At 37.3% G+C, this 24,797-nt stretch overlaps 1 protein-coding gene across 2 annotated transcripts in view; it reads left to right on the forward strand.

Annotated features, from left to right (window-relative positions):
• The window catches only part of emb (exportin-1 emb), a 457,135-nt gene that overhangs the window by 214,526 nt on the left and 217,812 nt on the right, over positions 1 to 24,797 (forward strand). For both annotated transcript variants that reach the window (XM_090376567.1, XM_090376568.1), the window contains one exon: positions 13,931 to 14,131. In XM_090376567.1, coding sequence (XP_090232693.1) covers positions 13,931 to 14,131 — 201 coding nt within the window. The remainder of the gene's footprint in view (positions 1 to 13,930; positions 14,132 to 24,797) is intronic.

The following is a 24,797-nucleotide window of genomic DNA, read 5'->3' on the forward strand; positions in this document are numbered from 1 at the left end:
GCTCGATCACCAAAGGAGCCCCTTCCACCCTGGCATGCACAAACACCAGCATGTGACTTCTAGCTCAAGATTGCGACGAAGTCTAATACTCAAGTTTCTGTCTACCTTCAGCTCTATTCACAACACCGTGCAGAACATTCTGCCTTCTTATCAGTTTACACAGACGGCTCGAGGTCAGAATCGTATGTGGGATCTGCTGCTGTCTTTCCAAATAATACCATATCATAGCAGATACCCATTGACTGCAGCATTTACACTGCAGAGCTGCATGCAATAGAGTTAGCTCTAGATCACATAAGAAAACACCGTTACCAACGGTGTATTATATATGCCGATTCAATGAGTGCACTACAGGATTTATCAGCGATGTCACACACTAATCATCCAACCCTGTCCCGAATTCAGCAGATAATATACCGCCTCTATGTAAGTGGATTCGATATTAGCTTCTGCTGGATCCCCAGTCACATCGGGATTAGAGGAAATTATTTGGCTGACACTGCAGCCAAATCAGAAGCCCTGACGGATAATCTTGACCTGTATAGTCCCCTATACAGACTACAGGCAAGTGATCCGTAATAATTTACAATCTCAGTGGCAATATTCGTGGCATCAACTGATTACTACAAACAAACTATGTCGAATTAAGCCTGTGATCCATCCTTGGCAGTCCAGCTTACGCAGGGATCGCAAAGAGGAAGTTGTTCTTGCTCGGCTCCGCATAGGACACTGTCATATTACACACTCCTTTTTGCTGAGGGCTGATGACCCTCCTATGTGCGAGCAGTGCGACACCATTTTATCGGTTCAACATATTTTATGTGACTGTACCAGTTTTAGAAATGCTCGTTTTACCGCTTTTAACCATCTGACTGAGCCGTATACACTCGGTCAGATTTTATCCGACAATGACCATGTGTCTGCTATTTTTAGTTTCCTAAAATCAGTAAACCTTTTTACTCATATTTAAAAAACTTATTATTTTAAGATTTACTATTGTTACTTGTTTACTGATATTTGTCTTTTACAGTTTATACTTGTTTTTATACCCTGACTTAGTGACTTAATTCATTAGGTCACTGAATGTTTTACTAATTTTTTTGACAAGATTTTGGCGCATTATAGCCTAAGTTGCTGATGCGCCAATAAAACTCAACCAACCATCTCAAATTTGATTTTCCTATGCTTATGCCCCACCAAACTGACTCGACACTGCCCTGTCCATCAATGTCGACTGGCTTCACTTCCTTGGATTTGATGTGTTTCTTAACTAATAGCATAACCCCTCTCCTGCCCTGTCTATCCCTTCTATACACATTGTATTCCCCAAATTCCAGTTCTGCATTCCTTATATCTGTGTGACACCACATCTCTGATATCCCAACAATATATCTGCCTTTGATGTTTTGAGCAATACCTCAAATTCATCAAATTTATTTACCAAACTCCTAGCATTGGTGTACACGCAAGTATACATGCACCTGTTCCTATTCTTAGCTACCCTAACACAGCCCGTGTGTTTACTTGTACCGCAATGACTCCCAGCAGTCTCTGAAATATCCTTTATCTTGTTTTCCAGGCTGCTGCTCATTTCAATAGAAGCAGTGCAAGATTCACTTTCACCTCTGCCAGTGGCTACTGTTAATCTATTAGTCCTTGTATCCCCCCCCAACTAGCAGTTTTCTGACCCACCTAACACTGCCTCGACAGCATCAGCAAATATTCTTGCACCCTTTTTATTTAAGTGTATCCCATCCGTGTAGAAGCAGTCTCTCCTGTTAACAAGTACAGACCAGACTGAAAAAAAATTCTACCCCTTGAGCCTTGCACAAACTTTCCAGGGCCAAATTGATCGACAAGGCTCTCATCATATACTCCCTCCTATCGTGTCTGGGCAGAATTGCAGACACTTTCAAATTCAACCCTACTTCACGGCTTTTTTTTTTCAACAGTGACCTGTACTTGTTAAGTAATTCTGCCGGTCTCCTACTCTTAATATCATTAGTGCCAACGTGTACAACTATATCACCTTTTGTTCCCTTAAAAGATGATATCCGCTCTACAACATCATCAACCTTTGCCCCTGGCAGACATACCCTGGTCCTGTTCCACCTATTCTCCATATTCCTATTTCCATTAAAACCATACTCCATGTATTCCCCCTTCTATCAAGTAGGATAATATTTTCAGCAAATATCAGGCACCACAAGATTTCCTCCTGTATTTCTTCTGGTTAACTCAGCCAGAATCAAATTAAACAGATATTGGCTTAAAAGCTCTTGGTGCAGGCCTGCTCTTACTGGAAATATTTTACATTTCCCCACAGACACATCTTATACTTATAACACTCAGAATGGCCTCTTCATACATATCCCAGGTAAACCTAATATATGCACGTGGAATCCACTTTCTTCTTTCTTCCCAGTCCTCACATGCTTCCCTTGGGACTCTATCAGAGGTGTTTTCATAATCAATGAAGATCATGTTCATATCAAATGCTTCCTCCTCTACACATCTCAAAATGTTTAGTTATAAGAATTGCCTCATTAAATTTTTCTGGCATAGAATCAAAGTAGTTTTTAGAGATTTCCATTCCGTGCCCTATCAGTTACTCCACAGTCCTATTCCACAACTTCATTATATGGCATATGAGCTTAACTTTTCACAGTTGATATAACTCTGGACATCCTCTTTGCTTTTTTTTTTTGTACAGTTTTGAGAAGTACAAAAAAGCAAAGAAATACATTGTTTAGTATTTAATATGACCCCCTTTAGTTCTTATAACCATCTTTATTTGTGTTGGAATGTTATTAATCAGTTTTTTGCAAGGTTATTCGTTTATTTTTGGATCATGGAATGTCACCTTTATTACTGCACAAATCACATTCTCTTTCATTGTACAGCTTTTTATTTTATTTATTTATGATTATTTTTTTAGCATGTCCTTATGGATATCCCACAATTTTCAGTGGGATTTTTTCCTGTAAAAAATTACATGACTTTTATAATAAAATGGCACAGAGCAAGGTTCTGCTGAAAAATAGCATTTGTAGTGTCAACTGACTTAGTCTTTCCTGACATTTTGTTACTATTATCCTTAATATGAAAAACAACCTAAAAATATTTTTTAATATGCTGTTTAGTGGTATGCTGCATACACATGGACCCCACTGCTTTATGATTGGATCGCTATACTATCAAATCACTTTACGATGGGCTTTCCAGAATAAAGTACCATTCACTATACAATAAGCGCTAGTCATTGTGATCACGTTTGCGAATTAAATTTTAATTCTAATATACTGCAATTCTAATAAGCAAAAATAGAAGGAATATTATCCATAGGCTATAAAAGTAAAGACATAAAGCAAAAATTTACACTTTACAGTCAGTCCTCTTATAACACGTGTTTACATTACACGAATTCGATCATACACGATTTATAAATAGGGGAACGATATCTTATATAACATGAACTGAATTCGCTTATGCACAATTCGCCTTTGTGTTTACAAGAAATGGCAGTCGAACGCGGAATCACCCCAACCGAATGCAACGCGATAGGAATGAAGAGAAGATTCCGAAAATGTATTTATGTGTTTTATATCAGTGAAGGGGAAGCACATTTCACCATAATAACATAAAAACCAACACAATTCCAGCAATCAGTAAATCGCAAATGCAATTAGATCGAGTTTACTACCAGTTTATAACAGATTCCACTAGCAGAAACGCAACTGGAAATTGTTTTTGTTTTATGGTAGTCACCCCTAGAAATGTGCTTTAATAAAATGTGAGGTGTTAATAGTGGCCTTTACGGTGTTGTTTATTCAGTTGCTACACGCGCGCAGCTTTGTTTATGTGTATTAACGGTGCCTCCTCGTTTTGTAATTGTGCTTTGTTCTCTAAAAATGAGTAAAAACTTAAAAGGTGTGAAAAGGTGAAGATACTGCAGATTCAGAGAGAAAAAGAAAAGCAATATCGATAAACAGAGGCGGACTGGATCAAAAATTCTCCCCCGGGAAAATTTGTAGTAACCTCATACTAGTGTTTATGGCCAAAATCACGTTGGCCTCAGGCCCACCAGGGTTTCCCCGGTAAAGCTTATGGCCAGTCCGCCACTGTCGATAGCGAAAAAATATGAAACTGTCAAAACGCTTTGAGCGAAACGAAAGACCATGTGATATTGCACATGCTACAGACCTAAATGAGGCAACGCCGAGAATTACAAAGAATGCGGAGAAAATAAAAACAACTTTCATAGCAGGAACAAGTCAAAGTGTAATTAAAATTCATTAGATTAAGACACAAAGATTTGGAAGAGATGGAACGGTTGTCATCTGTTTGGATAGAAAATCAAACAAAAAACAAGTTTGCTTACGATAGAAGTAAAAGCATTAGCAATATTTTATTACGTAATAGTCGTAATAAAATATGTAATAAGTATTTTATTATGATTATTTATTGTGTTTGGTAATGTTTTGGTTACAAATGTGTGTTCAATCTTGGGTGGTCGGCACCAAACTATTTTTCCCATAGGGCCTGTTGTTTATATTGCACGATTTTGCATTGCACGGGTGTTTCTAGGAACACAACTATCGTGCTATACGAGGACTGACTGTATTATCTTACCAATTAACAAACTTAAATTATATGTGAAAGTTGGAAGAATATTTTCCACAGGTTAGAATAATAAAAATAAATTTACGCTTATGTACATAGCTTAATACTGTATGTACATACTAACTAATTGATATTTCTGTTCACTGGCTTTTTTTTTTTTTTTTTTTTGTTCTAAAATTTAAGAGTAAAAAAGATAAGCAATTAATAACATAGAGCTTGGCACGCATAAATTGCAACTAACAGGTTAAATGAAAGTGAGATACAGAGTAACAACTCTACAAAGCTTAAAAAATGGGAATGAAGAGAATATTCTGAAAATTTATTTTTGTTTTTTATATCATTGAAGATTTTGTGGAAGGGAAACACATTTCACAATTATAACGTAAAAACCCACACAATTGCAGCAATTGATATTATTAGCAAATGCAATAAGATCAAGTTTACTACCCGTTTATAATAAATTGCACTAACATAAAAGCCCAATAAACGGGGAAACTGCAAATTGTTTTCATTGTTTTATGGTTGTGACCTCCAAAGGCGTTCAAAATTGATTCTTATAATCAACATATAATGAAGAAAGTGTCATTTTAATGATTTGAATTGATTTTTTGAAATTTAATTCTATGAAGTGGTTGCTTCTACTAACCAGTGATCATGTTAACTGGCACTTACATTTTTCTCTTTACAATTGTCTCTGACCGGACATTTGGTCCCTCCTGTTAGCCAATAACAGCGTTTGTAAACTTGCTGCCCCATGTTTTGTTTTCGCATCCTTTAGTTGAAGTGATTTTTTGTGTTGTGCTTTAATCAATTTTTCAATCAGTATGTATAATTAATACTCAAGATTTCTAAGAGGTACAAGCTAAATATTATAATGATTTATGCACCAACATCGAGCCGTGATGATGAAGAGGTTGAAGAAATGTATACTGAAATTGAGAGTCTTCTAGATGAGCAGAAAACCCACTACACTATTATTATGGGGGACTTCAATGCTAAGGTTGGAAAAAGGCAAAACAGTGCAGAAAGAGAAACTATAGGAAATTTTGGAATTGGTGAAAGAAATAAAAGAGGCGAAAGACTTGTGGAATTTGCAGAATCTCAAGAACTGTCAGTAATGAACACTTTTTTTCAAGAAAAGGGTGAACAGAAAGTGGACATGGAAGAGTCCAAATGGATTAACAACTAATGAAATCGACTTCATCCTCACTAACAGAAGATATATTGTGAATGATGTTACCGTCCTGAATAAGGTAAATGTTGGAAGTGATCACAGAATGGTAAGATGTACACTGATATAGATGTAGGAAAGGAAAAAACCGACTCGAGTAAATAATACAAAGGTCTTTGAGATAACAGAGGAGGAGAAAAAGCAGTATGTACTGGAACTTGAGAACAAGTTTGAGCTTCTGCAGACTGCTCAGGACCAAGATATCGACGAGGAATATTACAACTTTCTCAAAGTGATAAAGCCCAAGAAACCTATAGGGAAAAAGAAATCCAAAGAAAAAAAAAATTAGTCAAGAAACACTTGTCATGATGAACCGAAGACGACAAATGAAGAGCAAGAAAAACACTGACAGGGAAAAAATTGATACTGAGTTATGCAAAGCCATTAGAAAGAAACTCAGAGAGGACATAAGAAGATTTAACACAAGAAAAGTAGAACAAGCATCAAGGGAAAACAAAGGATTTAAATCAGCAGCCATGAGCAGTAATACAGAAAGACAAATGATACTGAAACTGAAGAATAGCAATGGTGTACTTATAAACAGCAGAGAAGACTAATATAGAGAATTATACAAGGAGCGAGGGAATGATGCCAGCAGTGGGGAAGATGGATTGCAAAGTAGCAACACATACGACATACCCGATATTCTTCCTGATGAGGTAGAACATGCATTGAAGAAAATGAAGAATCAGAAAGCCCCGGGGGGGAGATGAAGTTACTGTAGAGTTGTTAAAATTGGGAGGAAGAGACATAACACAAAAACTGGCAAGGCTCTTCACAAAGTGCATTAGAAAAGGTGTGGTGCCTAAGCAGTGTGGAATAATGCAATCATAGTTTTACTGCATAAGAAAGGAGATAAATCAGAAATTGGAAATTATAGACCAATTAGCTTGTTATCCCACATCTACAAGTTGTTCACAAGGGTCATTACTAACAGATTAGAAAGAATACTTGATGAGAATCAACCGAAAGAGCAAGCTGGCTTTAGGACAGGATTCTCAACTATGGATCACCTTCACGTAATATCACAGCTAATGGAGAAAGCAAATGAATATAAAACACGAATATAAAATTATGCCTGGAATTTGTGGATTATGAAAAGGCATTTGACTCCATACAGCATAAGGCAATGTTTCGGGCACTGGAAAGACAAGGCATAGATATCCCATATATTATGATTTTGAAGAAAATACATGAGAGTGCTACCTCCTTTATTAGACTACACAAAGACAGTAGCAAATTTAAAATCGAGAAAGGAGTTCGACAAGGAGACACAATATCTTCGAAGCTGTTTACTGCTGCCCTTGAGGAAGCTTTCAGAAGATTAGACTGGTCGCAGAAAGGAGTCAATGTGAACGGAGAGTAACTAAACCATTTACGATTTGCAGATGACATTGTGGTCATAAGCCACGATCCCAAAGAATTAAAGGAAAATCTCAATCAGTTATGCACAGTTAGTAAGGATTTTGGACTAAAGATGAATAAGGCTAAAACAAAAGTAATGATGAACAAGTGTGTGTCACAGAAAAGGAAATAATGATTGAAGGAGCAGTAATTGAAAAGGTGGAGTCATATACTTATCTGGGACAAGTTATTAGCTGTAATAATGATAAATGGCTGGAAGTTAAGAGAAGAATAAATTTTGGATGGATAGCATTCAGGAAATATAGTCACATACAGAAGAGCAATATCCCAGTTTGTCTGAAACGTAAAATAATGAACCAATGTATACTCCCCACCATGACTTATGGAAGTGAAACTTGGGCACTCACCAAAATAATGGAAGAGAAGCTGAGAACTACACAGCGAAGAATGGAACAAATTATATTGGGAATCAGACTGTTAGATAAGAAGAGAAACACATGGATTAGGCAGCAAACTCAAGTAAAGGACATTCTTATCAAAACTAAAGAACTAAAATGGTCTTGGGCAAGACACATAGCTCGAAGACATGATGACAGATGGACTAAGAAAATAACAGAATGGTATCCAAGAGGAGCTAGAAGAAAACCTGGAAGACAAAGGTGGAGAGGGATAAATGAAATTCATGAGTTTTTGGGTAGTAAATGGATGGCCAGTGCTCAAAACAGAAGGAACTGGAAAGTTGCTGGAGAGGCCTTCATCCAGCAGTGGATTGAAAATGGCCGATGATGATGATGATATTTACAATTGGATTATAAAAATCCCCTTTTAGCTTAGTTATAAGGCGCCTCCGTAGCCAGGTGGGAAGGAGCAGCAGTGCGTAGCACACGCTTCTTGATTAGACCGGGGGTTCAAGCCCGTCACCACCAAATACGGAGGATGCGGGAAGGTCAGGGAATGACCACCGCATATCCCGGAGCAATATGGCCTTAGTTGCTAATGCTCCTAAAAACCAAATAACATAACATAACAGCTTAGTTATATAGCTTAGTTAAAAGCTTAGTTAAAAATTTCAACTTCTGAGGTTTTGAAACGAATTATACAAAAACAATGTGTTATTGGATTCAGATTAGGATATTTTCACGATACATGATTGTGTCTCTGGAACGGATTAATATCGTAAAGTGGGAGTCCACTGTACAGTTTCTCCATCTTACCCCTCCCTGGAAATCTCATTCCTTGCTCCTCAAAATGGCTTTCATCCAAAAAGGGAAATTTTCTCTAATCTTATTCAATCCAGTTTTTATACCTGTTGGTGTGGTTGGGACCTCTCTTCCCCCCCCCCCCCCCCCCCCCATTGACATCTTGAGTCAAAAGTTGCTTTTTGATTGTTTTGCAAGCCCTCCAGCCAAACTTTAAAAGACTGTGATAGACTGTTGAATAAAGTATTTTTACACCACTTCCTGGCAAATCCTTTTGTAAGGCAGAAATGAGGCACAGTATAGCACAAAACTACAGCAACAACCAGGCAGAAATGGTCATATGAAGGTCTACTTTGCATCTTCAGATTATATAAGTATTATATATAGGTGTTGCTTTTGTTTTCTGCCGATGTCTGCTCTTTTCTCTAAGAGTTAAATTGAATTGTCTCTGGTTTTTCATTATTTTGTTAATTGCTCCCAAACTAAATTTACTCTGTTCTGCTATTTTCATCTGATTAAATAAAGTATATTTATATAAGGTTACGAGGTACACTAACTGTTATGTTTTTTTTTTTTTGTTTTTTTTTTAAAGGAGCATTAGAAACTAAGGCCATATTGCTCCTGGGATATGTGGTGGTCATTCCCTGACCTTTCCGTATCCTCTGTATTTGGTGGTCACGAGTTCGAATCCCGGTCTAATCAAGAAGCATGTGCTACGCACTGGTGCTTCTGCCCACCTGGCTTGGGAGGTGCCAACACTAACTGCTAAAAGTAAAGTACTTCTCAGGATTTCTGTTTAAGAGCATAGCTGATTAAATTAAAATAAATATTTGCCATATGGTGCAAAGCAGCCACATTTAAATTTAAATAAAAAATGGAGAAAAATGTAAATTCTCTCTCTCTCTCTCTCTCTCTCTCTCTCTCTCTCTCTCTCTCTCTCTCTCTCTCGTTAGTTGTTGGCCCATAATGCACCTCCCAAGGTTTTTGCACTACTCTGATCCAAGCTTGAGACAGGATTCAAACCTGCGATCTTTGGGTTGCCAGGCAGGCACTTTACCCAGTCGGCTTCTTTCAGTAAGAGCTACTTCTTACAATCTAGAATTTTATGGTCGCTAGTTCTGCAATTCTTTATAACAGCGAAAATTCTTCCTTCGTTTTGCTAACTCATATAGCGCTTAATTAACCCCAATTATGTCCCCTCTAAGGTGTGCTGTAGGCCACATAATCGGAGTGCCCCCATACAGTTGCCATTTTGTTGATGTCACCATGTGAGTTGCCTGTCTTTAGACCCTTTCATGAAGCTCAAGCTTTTTTTCAGCTGTCTGAATACTTGGAGACAGTATTCCAAATAAAGTCTTGTAATTGTCTTATACATTGGGATTGTGATCTCCCTTTTTCTACAGGATATTGTTTGATATATCATAAACAGGATTATGTGGGCAATCCTGGCCACCTGTTTACTGCTCAAACAACTGTTTACTGCTCACCAGACTTCATATCTACCCTTATCATAACTCCTAGATCCCTTTCTTCTTCTACTGTTTGTAATTTATCCCCACCCATTGTATAACTTAATTTGGGGTTGCTGGTACCCAAGTGTAAAACATTTTATTTTGCTGCATTAAAACATAGCTGCCACTTTTCTAGCCATTCTGGAAGCCTGTTCAAGTCATTCTGAAGCAGAACTGCCCAACACTGATCATTAAAGACTCCCAGTCTTTCCATTGTCTTCAAATTTTGAGATTGCACACTCTACGACTTTGTCAACGTTATTTATGAAACTGAGAAACAACAGAGACCCAAGAACTGATCCCTGGCCCACTTCTAATTTTACATTAATTTGAAGAATATCCGTTAATCATATTCTTCTGCCCTGCAGCCACTCTCCGATCCATCTTAAAATTGTACTAGTAATCCCAACATGTTCCATCTTTTGAATTAACCTCTCATGAGGGACTGGGTCAAATGGCTTGCTAAAATCCAAATAATTTATGCTGTTAAAAGTGTTCCCCACATATAGCTCAAGAGTAACTTTCCAGGTTAGATAAACATGGTTTTCTCTTAACAAAACCATGTTGTGCCTCCCTCAGATTGCTGTTTCTCTCTAAATGTCCCTGACTGCACTGTTAATCACTGCTTTCAAGATTTTTTTCTACCACTGAAGGCAGGCTAACTGGTATGTAGTTACTGACTTTGCTCTTAGGGCCACTTACATGTATTGATGATATGTTGCCACTTCTCCAATGGAAAGGAATTTCACCTGAGTTCAATTATTGCCTTCGTAATTAACCTTAATGGTTTAAATAGTCTTTGAGCTTTTATTTCTTTCTTTTTTTTTTTTTAATTTTTTTTTTATTTACAAAATGCTCTACTTCACTTTTCAGTTTCTCTGAAATCAAAGAAAATATTTCCTTCTAAAACTGGAATATTTGAAAAAGACATTTAATTATGATAACTACATAATGGGTAGATCACTTCACATAGGGATCAACAACTGATCAGTTTCCATTTTGTTTCCATTTCCACTCACCTTCAGATAAATGCACATGCATATGTGCATTTATCTGAAGAATATCAGGCTCTGCATCGTGACTGGTTGGTGGGAATACACTTTTTTAACTGTCACAATTTCTGTCGACATCTATAATCTATATAGTTTAATGATCTTAAAAAAATGTTCTTTGGTATTAGTCATAAAGGGTCAGCAAAGTCCCTTTATGACTTCATGTTAAAATAATTTGATATTTTAATATTTTGTATTTTCTTCGTATTAAAGAACAAAACAAAAATGTAGGGTTGTATTGTCCATCTCTCTCTGAAATAATTGAAAACAGCTTATTTTTATATTTAACTACAGCAGGCCCCCGTTATAAAGTAGTTCACTTTACGCTGATTTGTAATAATGCTGTTCTTATATTATAACCCATATCTGACTATAATGCTGTCACAGATCACTATAAAGCTCTTTTACAGATTGCATTTTTGGCATATTTAACAAAATCGTTTCATTTGATGGAGTCGATAGCTTGAAAATGCATGAAAACGTTTCCCACGTTCAGTGAAATTTTCTCCCAATCTAATTTAACTGCAGTACAGTGACTTGTTACGTAGTTCAGAGATCAACATTTTAAAAAATGATCAAGTATATTGCTTGTAATATTTGCGTTATATGCATTTATCCAAAGTCTAGTCATCACTCAGTACAGTACTGTGTTAGACATTGTGCGTAACGGACAGTTTATTTGAACATTGTATTGTAATTAATGCAACCAACGCAGTCACATTTTTGAAGAGTTAATAATGGCCAATAAGAATGAATACTGAATTTGAAAATTAAATTAGACGTTTTGAAGTGAATCGATTCCAGTCAACGACAAGCGGATGTGTGCCATAATTTAGGACTTGCAAGTTTAACTGTAAGAACAATTATAAAAAAAATAAAGAATTAATTTTAGCAGTGGGAAAGATAGCTGTTCCACTGCAAGCAACTAGGGCTAGGCCAGCTATTAGGATTGAAATGGAAAGACTAACTAATTTTATTGAAGATAATATCCAATGCAGAATTCAGTTAAGTTAAATATTATAAAAGAAAAGAGAGAGAGAGAGAGAGAGAGAGAGAGAGAGATTAGCCAATACGATTATCTGAAGAAAACTCACCTAAAAAAAAAAAAAAAATGTGGAACCATTTAAAACTGGTAAGGGCTGGTTGAATAGATTTAAAATCCAAAGAGAAGCTGCATGTGCAGATCAAGGAGCCGAAACTTTCAAAAAAGAACTTGTTAAAATTATTGAAGAGGGGTACTTCTTAACAAGTTTTTAACTTAGTTGAAGCAGGACTTTTGTGGAAACGAATGCCTAAAAGAAGTTTCATATTGAAAGAAGAAAAAAAACATGCTAGGTTGACTTTATTGTTGAGTGGTAACACTGCGGGGAATTTAAAATTAATACCCCTTTTAGTTTATTTGGAAGAGGGCCAAAATTCAACCCAAAATCGATACATTTTTCATGATTAAATTCATAAATTAAAATCAATTTAAATCAATTAAATTCATGATTTTAATTGGAATTTTAAGTATAATTTTGATATGTTAGTAGTTACCACATAATTATATACGTATGTAATGAAGAATATTTTATATACAAATATTTGAATATTAAATATTTTGACCGACATTTGTACATCTTTTCACTACAGTTTATTATTGATTAGAAAATATCCTATGGCACCGACAGAAACTCACAAATACATATGTTACCCAGAGGCGGATTTAACGGTGGGCATTCCCTGGGCCCCAACTTCTGAAGGGCCCACGCAAAAACCCAACAAATTAGTTCAACTAATAGTTAAACTAATATGTTCAACTATTAGTTCAAAACTTTGTTATTATTATTATGCTATTATTAATTATATTATACATATATTATATTCAAATTTTATTGGAAATGAAACATTAATAATACATAATATTTTTTATTTATTTAAAAAAATGGTTAACACGTATTTTTATTTTCCGTGTCTCTCTCTCTTTTTTTTAAGCGGCCCAGTATTTTCTTCTGCGCCCAGGGCCTCAGTCGACCTTAATCCGCTCCTGATGTTACCTTATGGGAATGCGGTGCTCGCTTAGTGTGGATTCACTTAGCGCTCTGTTTTTCCGGAACAAATTATCAGCGTTAAGCGGGGGGTCACCTGTAATTTCATTCCAGCTACTAGCGGTGTTGATATGGAAACCAGGTTTCCCAATTTTGCCTGCCATCCCCATTTCCTCCCAGCTAATCCCCCTTTCTCTGCACGTTGCTCTTTAGCTCCTTTTCTCTTTCTATTTTTGTGGCCTTCTCCTTCTACTTTTATCCCCCATTTCTATTTCTAGCATTCTTTTAGGCAGTCTGCTATTATCCAGTGTCTTTTCCTTTCGGTCTTTCCTTGTTCTTCTCCTCTCATTTTCTTTGAAATGGCTCTTTTATATATATATATATATAACTAGATCTTTTACACATTTATAAAACATTCTTCCTTGATCTGTGCTTCTATTTATATCCTTATCAAATCTTTCTTCTTTTTTCTCCTACTTTCACAAATATGTGAAACTGTTTACTTTTATCTTATTTCCCTCAAAAACATTGCTAATCCCCTCTTTTTCTTCCCTCCTTCCTTAACTGAAATTTTCATTAAAATTGAATTTATGTAATTACTAAGTTTCTTTTGTTTTAATTATTTTGTAATATGTAGCTATATTTCTGATGTATTTATTTAGGTTAATAGTTTCATTATAACTAATCTATTTGATTGTATTCCAATTCTTTAGACTAACATTGAGTTGTACAGAAATAGTTATGAATGTAATGCTTGTGTGACTCTCTCTCTCTCTCTCTCTCTCTCTCTCTCTCTCTCTCTCTCTCTCTCTCTCTCTCTCTCTCTCTCTCTCTCTCTCTCTCTCTCTCTCTCCCCTCCCTCTCCACACACACACACACACACACACACATGATAATAGAATGAAAAAAATTGATGTTTCAGGCTCTACATTATTTGCTACTTATATCAGAAGTAGAAGAAGTTGAAATCTTCAAAATTTGCTTGGAATACTGGAATGCCTTAGCTGCTGAATTATACAGAGAAAGTCCTTTTAGTAGTGTTCCAACTTGTTTAATTCCACCAAGGGGCCCTAATTCTGTCGTTCCTTTAAGAAGGCAGCTTTATCAACCTGTTTTAACCAAAGTAAGCTACTTATTATTTTAATTTATATATTACTGGTAATATCTTATTTGCTGATCTTAATTACAGAATTTTGAAGAATAAGAATCATTTTATGCATGTCATAACTTTTTTTTTTTTAAAAGCAAGCAGAATGAAAAGTTGTGTTAAACGTATTAAAAGTGAATCATGCTAATTTGATCGCATTAAAAGGGACCCTAGTTTTCCCAATTACCATCATTAACTAAATATTGGCCTCAAGTGCCAAGCAAGTTTCAGCAATCAAGCATTTTAAAGCGATCCATAGAATATAAAAAAAAAAAAAACATTAGTTTAATGTGACAATCAGTTTACCTTCTTTTTGTTATAACAGGCAGCTTTTTTTTTCAAGCACTACACTACAGTCCAGAAGTGGACTCCCCCCCCCCCATTTTCCTGATTATCTGAGGGAACCCTAGATTATAAAGAACTCTGATAAAATGAAAGGTTTGGTGAATTATTATTAAAAAAACTGGATTTGAATACATTAACACAGTGATGCACACTCTATTTACAGGTCACACCTACTTATTGAATATAATGAGTTTTAAATAATATAATTAAGTACTTTTAATTATATTTACAACTGTTTTATTACAAAAATTAAAAAAATAGTACATTTATAAAAATTGCAAGTCATAGACAAGAAAAATGTACACTTAGTTGTTAGCACTACTCCTTAATATCATATAAAAAATTTCTTTATGGGTTTGTTTCATAGAAGCTCCTCGCTTTTTAGCTGCTATATTTTGTAGGTGCCTACAAAATATAGCAAAATATTGGCAGTCGTGGTATCCTCCTGCTGTACAACATAGCCTAAAGCTGACTCAATAGTATTTAGTCCTTCCATGCGTGTCATTTTATTTTGTAGTTTCTGTGCACTCTTCATCTTCACTTTTATCTTTTTATTCGTCAACAAGCTTTACAACCATGTCATCAGTTAATTCCAGCTGTTCATGAGAAATAATCCACTCTTTAATATCCTCTGTAGTAAGAGTGTCTGAAAGAGGAAGGTTATTGGCTAATTCTAAAATGGTTTCCTCACCTCTTTCATCTTCATTTGCCATCTCGTTCTCGTTGGCTTGATTTTGGGAGCATAAAATATTTTTCCAGGGTTTAAAAGACTAGATGTTTTAACATCATTCCATGCTTCTGTCAGAAATCAAACTGCACATACTACAACAAATTGGCATACGCAGTAATGTCCTTCCACACATTTTCGGAATTACTAAATTGCACAAACCTGGCCACCCCCTATGGCCAATAGTTTTTTCAGCAAATCCGCTTTTGCCAACCTATCCACCTTTTTGTTTAAAATTATATCACCCCTTATGAGATTTTCAAAATTTAGAGGTGGCAACACCAGTCAAGCATTTGAATATACAGGGTGTCTCAAAAATATTGGTACAAACGTTTAGGGAAGGCAGGTAACATCTAAAGGAATGTGAATCGCATAGGAACCCATAACCGGAAACGTCACTGTAAGTCACCCGGCGCTGTTCATCAGTTCGCGAGGGGGAAATTTTCTGGTTTACTCATTCAAGCAGTAGTCGCCGCCCGAAGAGCATGCATCGATATACGAACTGTGAGCTGGCAGACATGCACCAGTGTATGGATTAGCAGAGGGCAATGGATGAGCCGCTCAACGAATTTAAGGAGAACGCTTCCCATACAGACATGCCGGACCACCGTTTGATGCGCGTGAGCATCAAAATTTGTGCGATCATGGGTCATTTAGAGGTAACAGCAGTGGTGCAGGCAGACCACGTTCAACGCCAACTCCCGCCATGGAAGAAAGTGTGTTGAATGCCGTCCTACTACCAGCACACGTGCCGTTGCCTCTGCCTTAGGTGTGTTTCATTGCAGTGTGCAGCATGTCTGGCACCACGATTCCTTATACCCCTTTCATCTCCAAAGGGTTCAGTTACTGCTCCCTCAAGATCATCCTGCACGTGTGGCTTTTGCGCAGTGGTTTCTCCAAGAAAGTGTTCAAGACTTGAATTTTCAAGCCTATGTTTTGGTCACGGATGAGACTTATTTCACTCCGGAAGGCTTATTCAATCTGCTCAATGCTCGTGTGTGGGCTCATGACAACCCACACGGTGCACGCACCCATGCGGCACAACATCGCTTCGCAATAAATATGTGGGCAGCTTTGGTCAGTGACTGCTTAGTCGGCCCATACCTTTTACCGTCCCGCATGAACTCCGCTAAATATCGGATCTTTCTTGAACAAGTTCTACCAGGGTTACTTGGCGAGGTTACTTGACCAGGGTTACCAGCAAATGCGAGACTCTACATTTGGTTTCAACATGAAGGGGCGCCTGCCCATTATGGAAGGTGTGTTCGTGACCATTTGAACAGGCGTTTTGGGCGTTGATGGATTGTCTGTGGTGGACCCGTTGCCTGGCTCACCTGATTTATCGAGCCTTGATTTCTTTCTGTGGGGGGGCCCTCAAATATATTGTGTATGAATCGCCTGTGGAGATGGAAATGGATCTCCTGGCGAGACTTGTCTGTGCTGCTGCTACTGTCAAAGAAACTCCAGGTGTGTTGGACCATGTACACCAATCCATGCTGTGTCGGTGTCACGCATGCATCGCGTCTCGTGGTGGAACCTTCGAGCATCTTTTGTAACATCATGAAATGCATCCACCTCGTACTCCATTGTTAATATTATGTCAAATAAATGTTTGCCACTAATACTGTTTTGTGCCATTTCTGCTTCTTGTGCCTCCGCTACTACTTTCCCGTGACATTTCCGGTTATGGGTTCCTATGCGATTCACATTCCTTTAGATGTTACCTACCTCCCCTAAACGTTTGTACCAATATTTTTGAGACACCCTGTATAAACTCTGCAATGGTTTCTGGGGAAGACATTCTAGCCTCCTTCGATGTCGTTTCTTTATACGCCAACTACATTTAACCTTTACATTACAATCCTTACATAAACTCGTAACGACAGACACACTTCCCTTAACATCTACAGCATTTTAGAACTCACCTCGATATTACTTGAAGCTAGGGACTTCCGTTTTCAAGACCAAATATTTGGTCTCCCCATGGGATTAGGAATCTCAGCTCCCTTATCAAAAGTCTACTTAGCCATGATCCAAAACCAAGTACTCCAACACACAACCTTTTCCTTCCGGTATTAAGCTCTACATGCGGTATGCGGAAGACGTATTATAATAGGAAACACAGCCACCATTGATAATCTTTTTATTAAATTCAATACAATACATGAAAGATTAAAATATACTCTTGAAATAGAAACTGACAATAAAATCAACTTCCTTAACCTCACAATATATAAAATGGGCACCAGGCTAGGAACCAAAATCTATAGAAAAGACACACATATAGGAAAATATTTGCATTTTCAATCACATCACCCACTCAGTACAGAAAACTCCGTTCTCTACAATCAAATCTACAAAGCCATTAAGTTTAGTTCTTTGCAGGACAATTTATCCACCGAACTACAATATCTTACAAAGAAATTCATAGCCAAGAAATACCATTCACATCTAATCCAACACAATTTCTATTGCAAGAAATAATGTCAATAATCCACATAATCATAGCACCAAACAAAACAAACGCATTGTCCTACCCTACCATAGCAGACTCACCAGACAGCTTCGCCAAGTGTTCGCCAATACAGACATAACGTTAATATTTTTTTCATTCAATAAAATCTGGACCATGTTTAATACATATAAAGAGACACACAAATATCCACTAACTGACATCAACAACGTTATATATTTAATTAAATGTCAATCCGGTTGTAATGCATGCTACATCAGGAGCACTACCGTAAAATACGGCACCACAAAAACTTCCGATACACATGCTTATTACCGTCATAATAGCTTCAGAACTAATTAAGCCAGCACTGCACTTACACAACACGTACACTCTCACAACCACAATCCCCTAATCGATTCAGCCATTACAATTATTAAATTAGGATCTAGTTACAAGATCTTCCAAAACGAGGCACTTGTCATAGAATGGTGTCTCCGTAACACTAAATTTAACATTCTAAACACGAAACTGTCAACCAATCTTTCACCGGTCTGGAACCTTATGCATGTAAGGTTCCCACATGTTAAATGCATTATGGGAACATAGGAATTCTTTAAATGATAGGAGAAAAATTCCTTTTCTCTCTCCTATCATTGCCAACTGAAGACATTTTATATGAAAGTCGCTCGTTGTGACTATTGGCTTCACCTTGTTCTCATATTAATATTTTATAAATGACAGCCAGGGACGAAGTAGTGCACATCTTCTCCCTTGAGCAAATTTTAATTACCAGTTTTAACAATTCCGTTTATTTTAACTTATTTTAAACTTCATTTCCACTTCAATACCATGTAACTAAGCAGATCAATTGAGTTGAGTACCGTCAATTAAACTCTTATTGCTATTTTCATTATTAAGTCGATTACGTAACGGTACATTAAGAAGCCCTATAAATCATTTAACCAGCAAAATCTACAAAAATTAGATAGATGGATAGGTCCCAAAAAGTAAATAGGTCCTTGAGCTTGTCACAGACATTCTCTCAGTTATGCCAGATGCAGGACAATTTATCAACTGAAGACATTTTATATGAAAGTCGCTCGTTGTCGCTCGCTGTACTTGCTACCTGGGAGTCTAAAACACTGATATTTGGAACTGATATTTGGGTGACAATCAAGTCAAGTAGACCCACTTTTGGCGAAGTCCGGACGGTCTGTGACAGCCAAATCCTCTGCTTGCACCTTCACGATGGTGGGACTGTTAGTAATCCTGGGTATAACCTCCATGCACAATTTCATGGTGGGTGACCACCCAGGTGTGAACCAACGTAAGCAGGGGTCAAGGTGTGGCATCCACACCACATGGAGAAATGCTGCCCCTCTATGTTACCAGACAGTACTAGGTGGTAGATGACTCTCATCAACTGGTGCAATACCACCACTTTGCTTTGTTTAGTCTCTAGAGCTAAGTTCCGGTCAACCCTTCCCTATGTCTTCCCTCGTTATGATGAACATCGTGATGAGATCCAGTATTCCTTGCATTTTGAGGGTACAGCTCTAAAATGGTGTTCGCAGGCCGGCTGCTAGTTAGTACACCGGACCGAACCTATTGGTAACTCTCTAGGAGGCTTCTAGATCAGCTAGTGTATACTCTTGCTACCTCTACTCTGCCAGATAGACTGGATGGAGTCAGAGTAGTGTGTATGCGGGGAACATTGTCGAGACCACATTATGTCAAGGATATGGGTATATTCTTACCACGTGTATGCCATATCCAAAAATTTCATTACTTCATACAGCGTGTCCCACCCACTTTTTCTTACTATTGAATACACCATGAATTGTCAAACTAATAGAGTAAGCTTATCTGCAAAAAGATCTAAACCTCCCAAACACTTCCTAATTCATTTCACAAATATAAGTGGGCTCAGTTCCAATCTCAACGATGTCCATTTCCACTTGCACTCTGCCACACCCCATGTACTTTTTCTGATAGAATCTCACTTATCGGTTAATTCAACTACTTCTCATCTCAGTTGCCCAAATTATTCGCTGTATGATTTCTTTCGCCTCAAAGGTGGTACTGTGCATGTATCCATTCTGATATTCCATGTCAGAGACTTGGCAATTTGGAATCTCCTCTAAAATCTCTCTACCTCATTGTGTCAAATTCATCTGTTGCCTCTACCGTTCTCCTAACTCCACTAATCACTTGTAGCTCTTTGACTTCCTCTCTTTTCAACTTGACTTTCTCCAGTCCAACTTTTTTAACAGTGAGGTAATTTTCCTTGGTGATTTCAATGTTCACAATTCCAGCTGGCTTCCGTTTTCTAGTCACACCGACCCAGCTGGTCGTGATGCTGAGGCTTTTGCAATTACAAATGACCTTGCACAGTCTGTTCATTTACATACAAGAATACCAAACAATCCTAATTATACAGCCAACACGGTTGATCTTTTTCTCACAAACAACCCTTCTAAGTACACGGTTGAAGTGAGAGGTCCTTTAGGCACTTCAGATCACAACTTGGTGATTGTCTCTTCTCCAATGGAGCCTTTATCTCATGGCTATTCACAACCTTATGTTGTTTGGCATTACAAGAATGCAAAATGAGATGACCTGCGGGATTTCTTTTCCTTGGTTGGATTACTGTTTCAAAACTTCTGGTGTCAACGTTTGCTCAGATCGTGTCAGTGAAATTATTCTTGCATGAATGGAATTCTTTATCCCACACTCCACTTTAAAATCTCGTCCTTTATCTAAACCTTGGTTTTCCAATAAATGTACTAAGGCTGTTCAAGAGAAGAATGTTGCATATCGTAATTGGCTTGTTTCTAATTCTTCAGTTTCATTTTCTGCCTACACCAAAGCTCGCAACAATTGTAAAGCAGTTATTAATCAGTCCAAACTAGACTTTGAGCAGGCTAAGAGGAGAAAACTTACTTCTTGCCCTAATGGTAGCTGAGCATTCTGGTCTCTTGCCAAAGCTATGGGCCACAACTTTTGCCCATCTCTGCTCCCACCTCTGTCCAAACCAGATGGTTCTGTTGTCACTTCAGCCAAGGATAAAGCTGATCTGCTAGCATCCCATTTTTCTTCTAAGTCATCTATTAATGATCTTAGTAAAACACCTCCCACCATTCCCAACACGCTCCATTCAATGCTTCCTGTCGTCTTCCGTCAAAAGGATGTCAGAAGGATTTTGACAAATCTTGATGCTAAGAAAGCTCCAGGTCCCGATGGTATTTCTCCACTTGTTCTGAAAACCTGTGCTCCTGGACTTACACCTATTTTTGCCGCCTTTTTTCACTTTCTTATTCCAAAGGTGTTTTTCCTTCTGCTTGGAAATTTGCTCATATCCATCCAGTTCCTAAAAAGGGTGACAAAATCCCTTCCATACAATTATCTTCCCATTGCAATTACTTCTATTCTTTCTAAAGTAATGGAGAAATCAATTAACCAGCAACTCTTAAACTACCTAGAATCCTTCTGTCTAATCAACGATCACAAGTATGGATTCCGTCAGTGTCGATCCACTGGTGATATTCTGGCTATGTTACCCATTTATGGCCTAATTCAATGGAAAGGTTCAGTGAAACACAAGTAGTTGCTCTTGATATCTCATAGGGTTTCGATCGTGTTTCGCATAAAGGTCTTCTAAACAATCTGCCCCTTATGGTTTGCCTACTAATTTTAGTAATTGGTTATCCAGTTTTCTCTCTGATTGCTCACCGAGGGTAATGGTAGATGGCTGTCTGTCTTCTAACTTCTCCACTAATGCTGGTGTTCCCCCAAGGTGCAGTTCTTTCCCCACTCTTTTACTCTTGTATATTAATGACCTTCCATTGACTGTAAATCCTTTCCACAGTTTTGCCGGTGATAATACATTGCATTCTACTTTCCATTTTGAGAAACCTTGCCCTGTTCAAATAGCTTCAACTTCTCAAAAATCAGCTCCAATTCCTTAAATACCGATCTTCAGGTAATTTTCCAATGGGGCAATGACAACTTAGTTGATTTGAACCCTTCTAAAACTCAGTCTAAAACTGAGTCTTGTCTTATATATTTCAAAAAGGATTCTTCTGCTCCTATGCTAATCTTTAGTGATACTTCGATTTCTAGGCAAAATGATATCTCTTTTGGGGATTATCCTGACTTCTAATTTCTTGGCACAAGCACATTACAAATATTGCTTCCTCTGCATCTAAAAAACTTGGTTTTCTTTTTTTGCTGTCGGTGTTACTTTTCTTCCAAACAGCATTCACTCTGTACGAATTGTAAATCCACCCCACCATGGAATATTGTTCCTACATCTGGGTTGGTGCCCCCAAATCCTCTCTCAGGATTCTTGATTCCATTCAGAAGGCAGTTAGGTTCATTAATTTTCCACTCTCTATCTCATAGACGTACTGTTTCTGCTGCATGCCTCTTCTACAGATACTTCTGTGGGTACTGTTCTTCTGAATTGGCTTCTATAATTCCCACTCTCTCTCTTTCAAAACAGTCCGAACACGTGATGCCACCAGCCAACATCCATCTACTGTCCAACTTCAAACTCACAGAACCAACTTTTCATATTCCTCATTTATTCATTCAACTGCCGTTTTCTGGAACAACCTTCCTTCATACATATTTCCTGAAAATTATAGTCTACAGAAGTTGAAGTCCAATTTTAACAAATATCTTCTTTCATCTTCTCAACTTCCAACCCAGCACGGTACTAAGTACTATAGGTTTTAATACCTCTCGTGTTTGGGGTTTACATTAAAAAAAAAAAAAAAAAAAAAAAAAAAGAAGATGGACTGAAAAGTGGTAATTTTAGTTTAACACTGACAAATGCAAAGTACTGCACATGGGTAGCAGCAATTCCAGAATAACATTCCAAATTTTAAGGGGAGTACTTGTAGATTTTTGTGCAGTCTGATATTCAGTTTTCTGAATAGTGCATATATGCTGCTAGGACAGCTGATAGGTGTTGGCTGTGGTAACTATTAGAAACAGTTGTGTACAGCTGACTTCACTATCTCATGTCATGTACATCATAGATACAAAATACAAAGAGAATTGCAAGCTGCAATAATCAAAATATAGATATGGCCAATGCATAATGGATATAACGTTTTGGTACATGTGAATATCCAAAATTGTGCATTATTTTCTTAATATAAAAGAGGCAATGTATAATATGACTTCGGCAATCCAACTTGATTTAAGACATGTCTTAATTGGGGGGGGTCTTGCCTTCCTAACCATTCTACCTTTTAGGTGGGAAGATGAGGTACATGTCTAGGGGATATATGAAGCTGTGTGGAATTGAAATTTTGCTATCATTGTTGAAATTTTGAAACTAGGATAGGGAGATAAGCCACCTGGACAAAATTTGAAGGGAGGAAGATGAACAAAAGTCGAGAACCTGGTGGGGGGGGGGAGAAAGATGCAATTCTGTGTGATTTGTATAAAGAAGTTGAAATTGAATTGAATAATATACATACAATGTTATTGCAAAAAATATATGGTAGTAATAAAAATTTATAATTCTGCATTAATGTTCAGCTACCAATTCAAAAGAAAAAAAAAGGGGGAGCTAATAATAAATATTGTTGTTTAATTTTTATTTAACATTGATATATCTAGGTTTCAGTTTTTACAAGAATTTCAAATTCTTGAAAATAATTCACATCGGGTCGTGAAGTATGGCCGAGTAACATACAGGGTTGTTGAAATTAAAGTATCCCTATGTAGAGGGCTCTGGAGCGAGTTCTAAGGCTCGTACTGAAGAGAAATTTGGACAACAGGTACAAAAAGAATGCGCTCACCATTTATTGGGAAAAAAAATTAATTACAAAATTTGTCACTATATGGCATTGTGGCAATACAAATCACTTGAACAGCGCTACAATTGTTCAATGTGTCCTCCATTTAGGTCAACAAATGTTTCCTTTCGAAGAACAGCATTTTCTACAACAGAACGTAACATGTCAACTGGAATAGCCAGCACATGACATCTAATGCTGTCCTTGAAGCAGTTCTCTTCGGTCTGTCCTTTAACATAACACACGAGTAGAGGAGGGTAAATGTGTTGATGTGGATTTACTTAAAGATGTAACTGCCATCAAGAGTAAAGGGAGGTTTTGCTTTTGTAAAGCAGACTACAGTGGACCAGTTCTGACTTCAGTGGTTGGATGCAGACATCTTAAATGGAGGAGGTCTATTGGCTGTGCCCACAAAGGGCTACTGAATTGTAAGGTGTGCTGATTGAACAGAGGCGTGAATTGTGTGCTTGGGGGTCTTGGAGCTTGCGTGTGGCTTTCCATATATGTAATAAGTCACTAAAGGTAGAACTGAGACATAGTTCTAAATTAAGGTAACTCAGGTTGTAACCTGAGTTTATAGGAACTTCTGATGGCTGTTTATGTATAACATAATGAGGAATTGGATTCCTTTGTTTGCAGATAACAAATAATATGTTTGGTTTAAAAGGGTGATTCAACTTAACCGAATGTTGTCACTAAAATTTATTTTATTTTTTCTCTAGTTGTTTGACGAGGTGTAAAAATTTAGTTACCTGGATGGGGCAACCTACCCCTCCACTGCGAGGCCAAATGGTCACTTCACCTAATTGTCTTTATCATAAGTTGGCTGTTATGTTGTGTTGTAGTTCAGCGGTTCTCAACCGGTGGTTCGCGTACACCTGGGGGTTCGCAAAAGTGTTTCAGCGGGTTCGCACTAAAAATTCCGTAATGGCGTCTGCTTAGATTTACATAGATATTATTGTAATTAAGTAATAGGTATTATTTACATATTATTGTAATCGACAAAATATAACTAATAATAAACAATAAAGTAAACTAAAATTAAATAAAAAGTAACGAATTACCAAAGAAATAAACCACACCTTCCACAATTCCTTATAATTACTTTATTATCTTACAGTATATCATGTTAAATAAATATCTAAAATTATTTCTTGACTAAACGTCCAAGAGTATGAAAAAGGTTGTTTAAGTATGGGTAATTCGAGATATAATCAGATGCATGCATACTACCTGGGTAGTAGAAATGATGGAAGTGCATTACTCATGCATAAACAACCTTTTTCATACTCTTGGACATTT

This window comes from Mastigoproctus giganteus, chromosome 6, assembly GCF_048544385.1.
Source record: "Mastigoproctus giganteus isolate SK-2022 chromosome 6, ASM4854438v1, whole genome shotgun sequence".
NCBI classification, from domain to species: Eukaryota; Metazoa; Arthropoda; class Arachnida; order Uropygi; family Thelyphonidae; genus Mastigoproctus; species Mastigoproctus giganteus.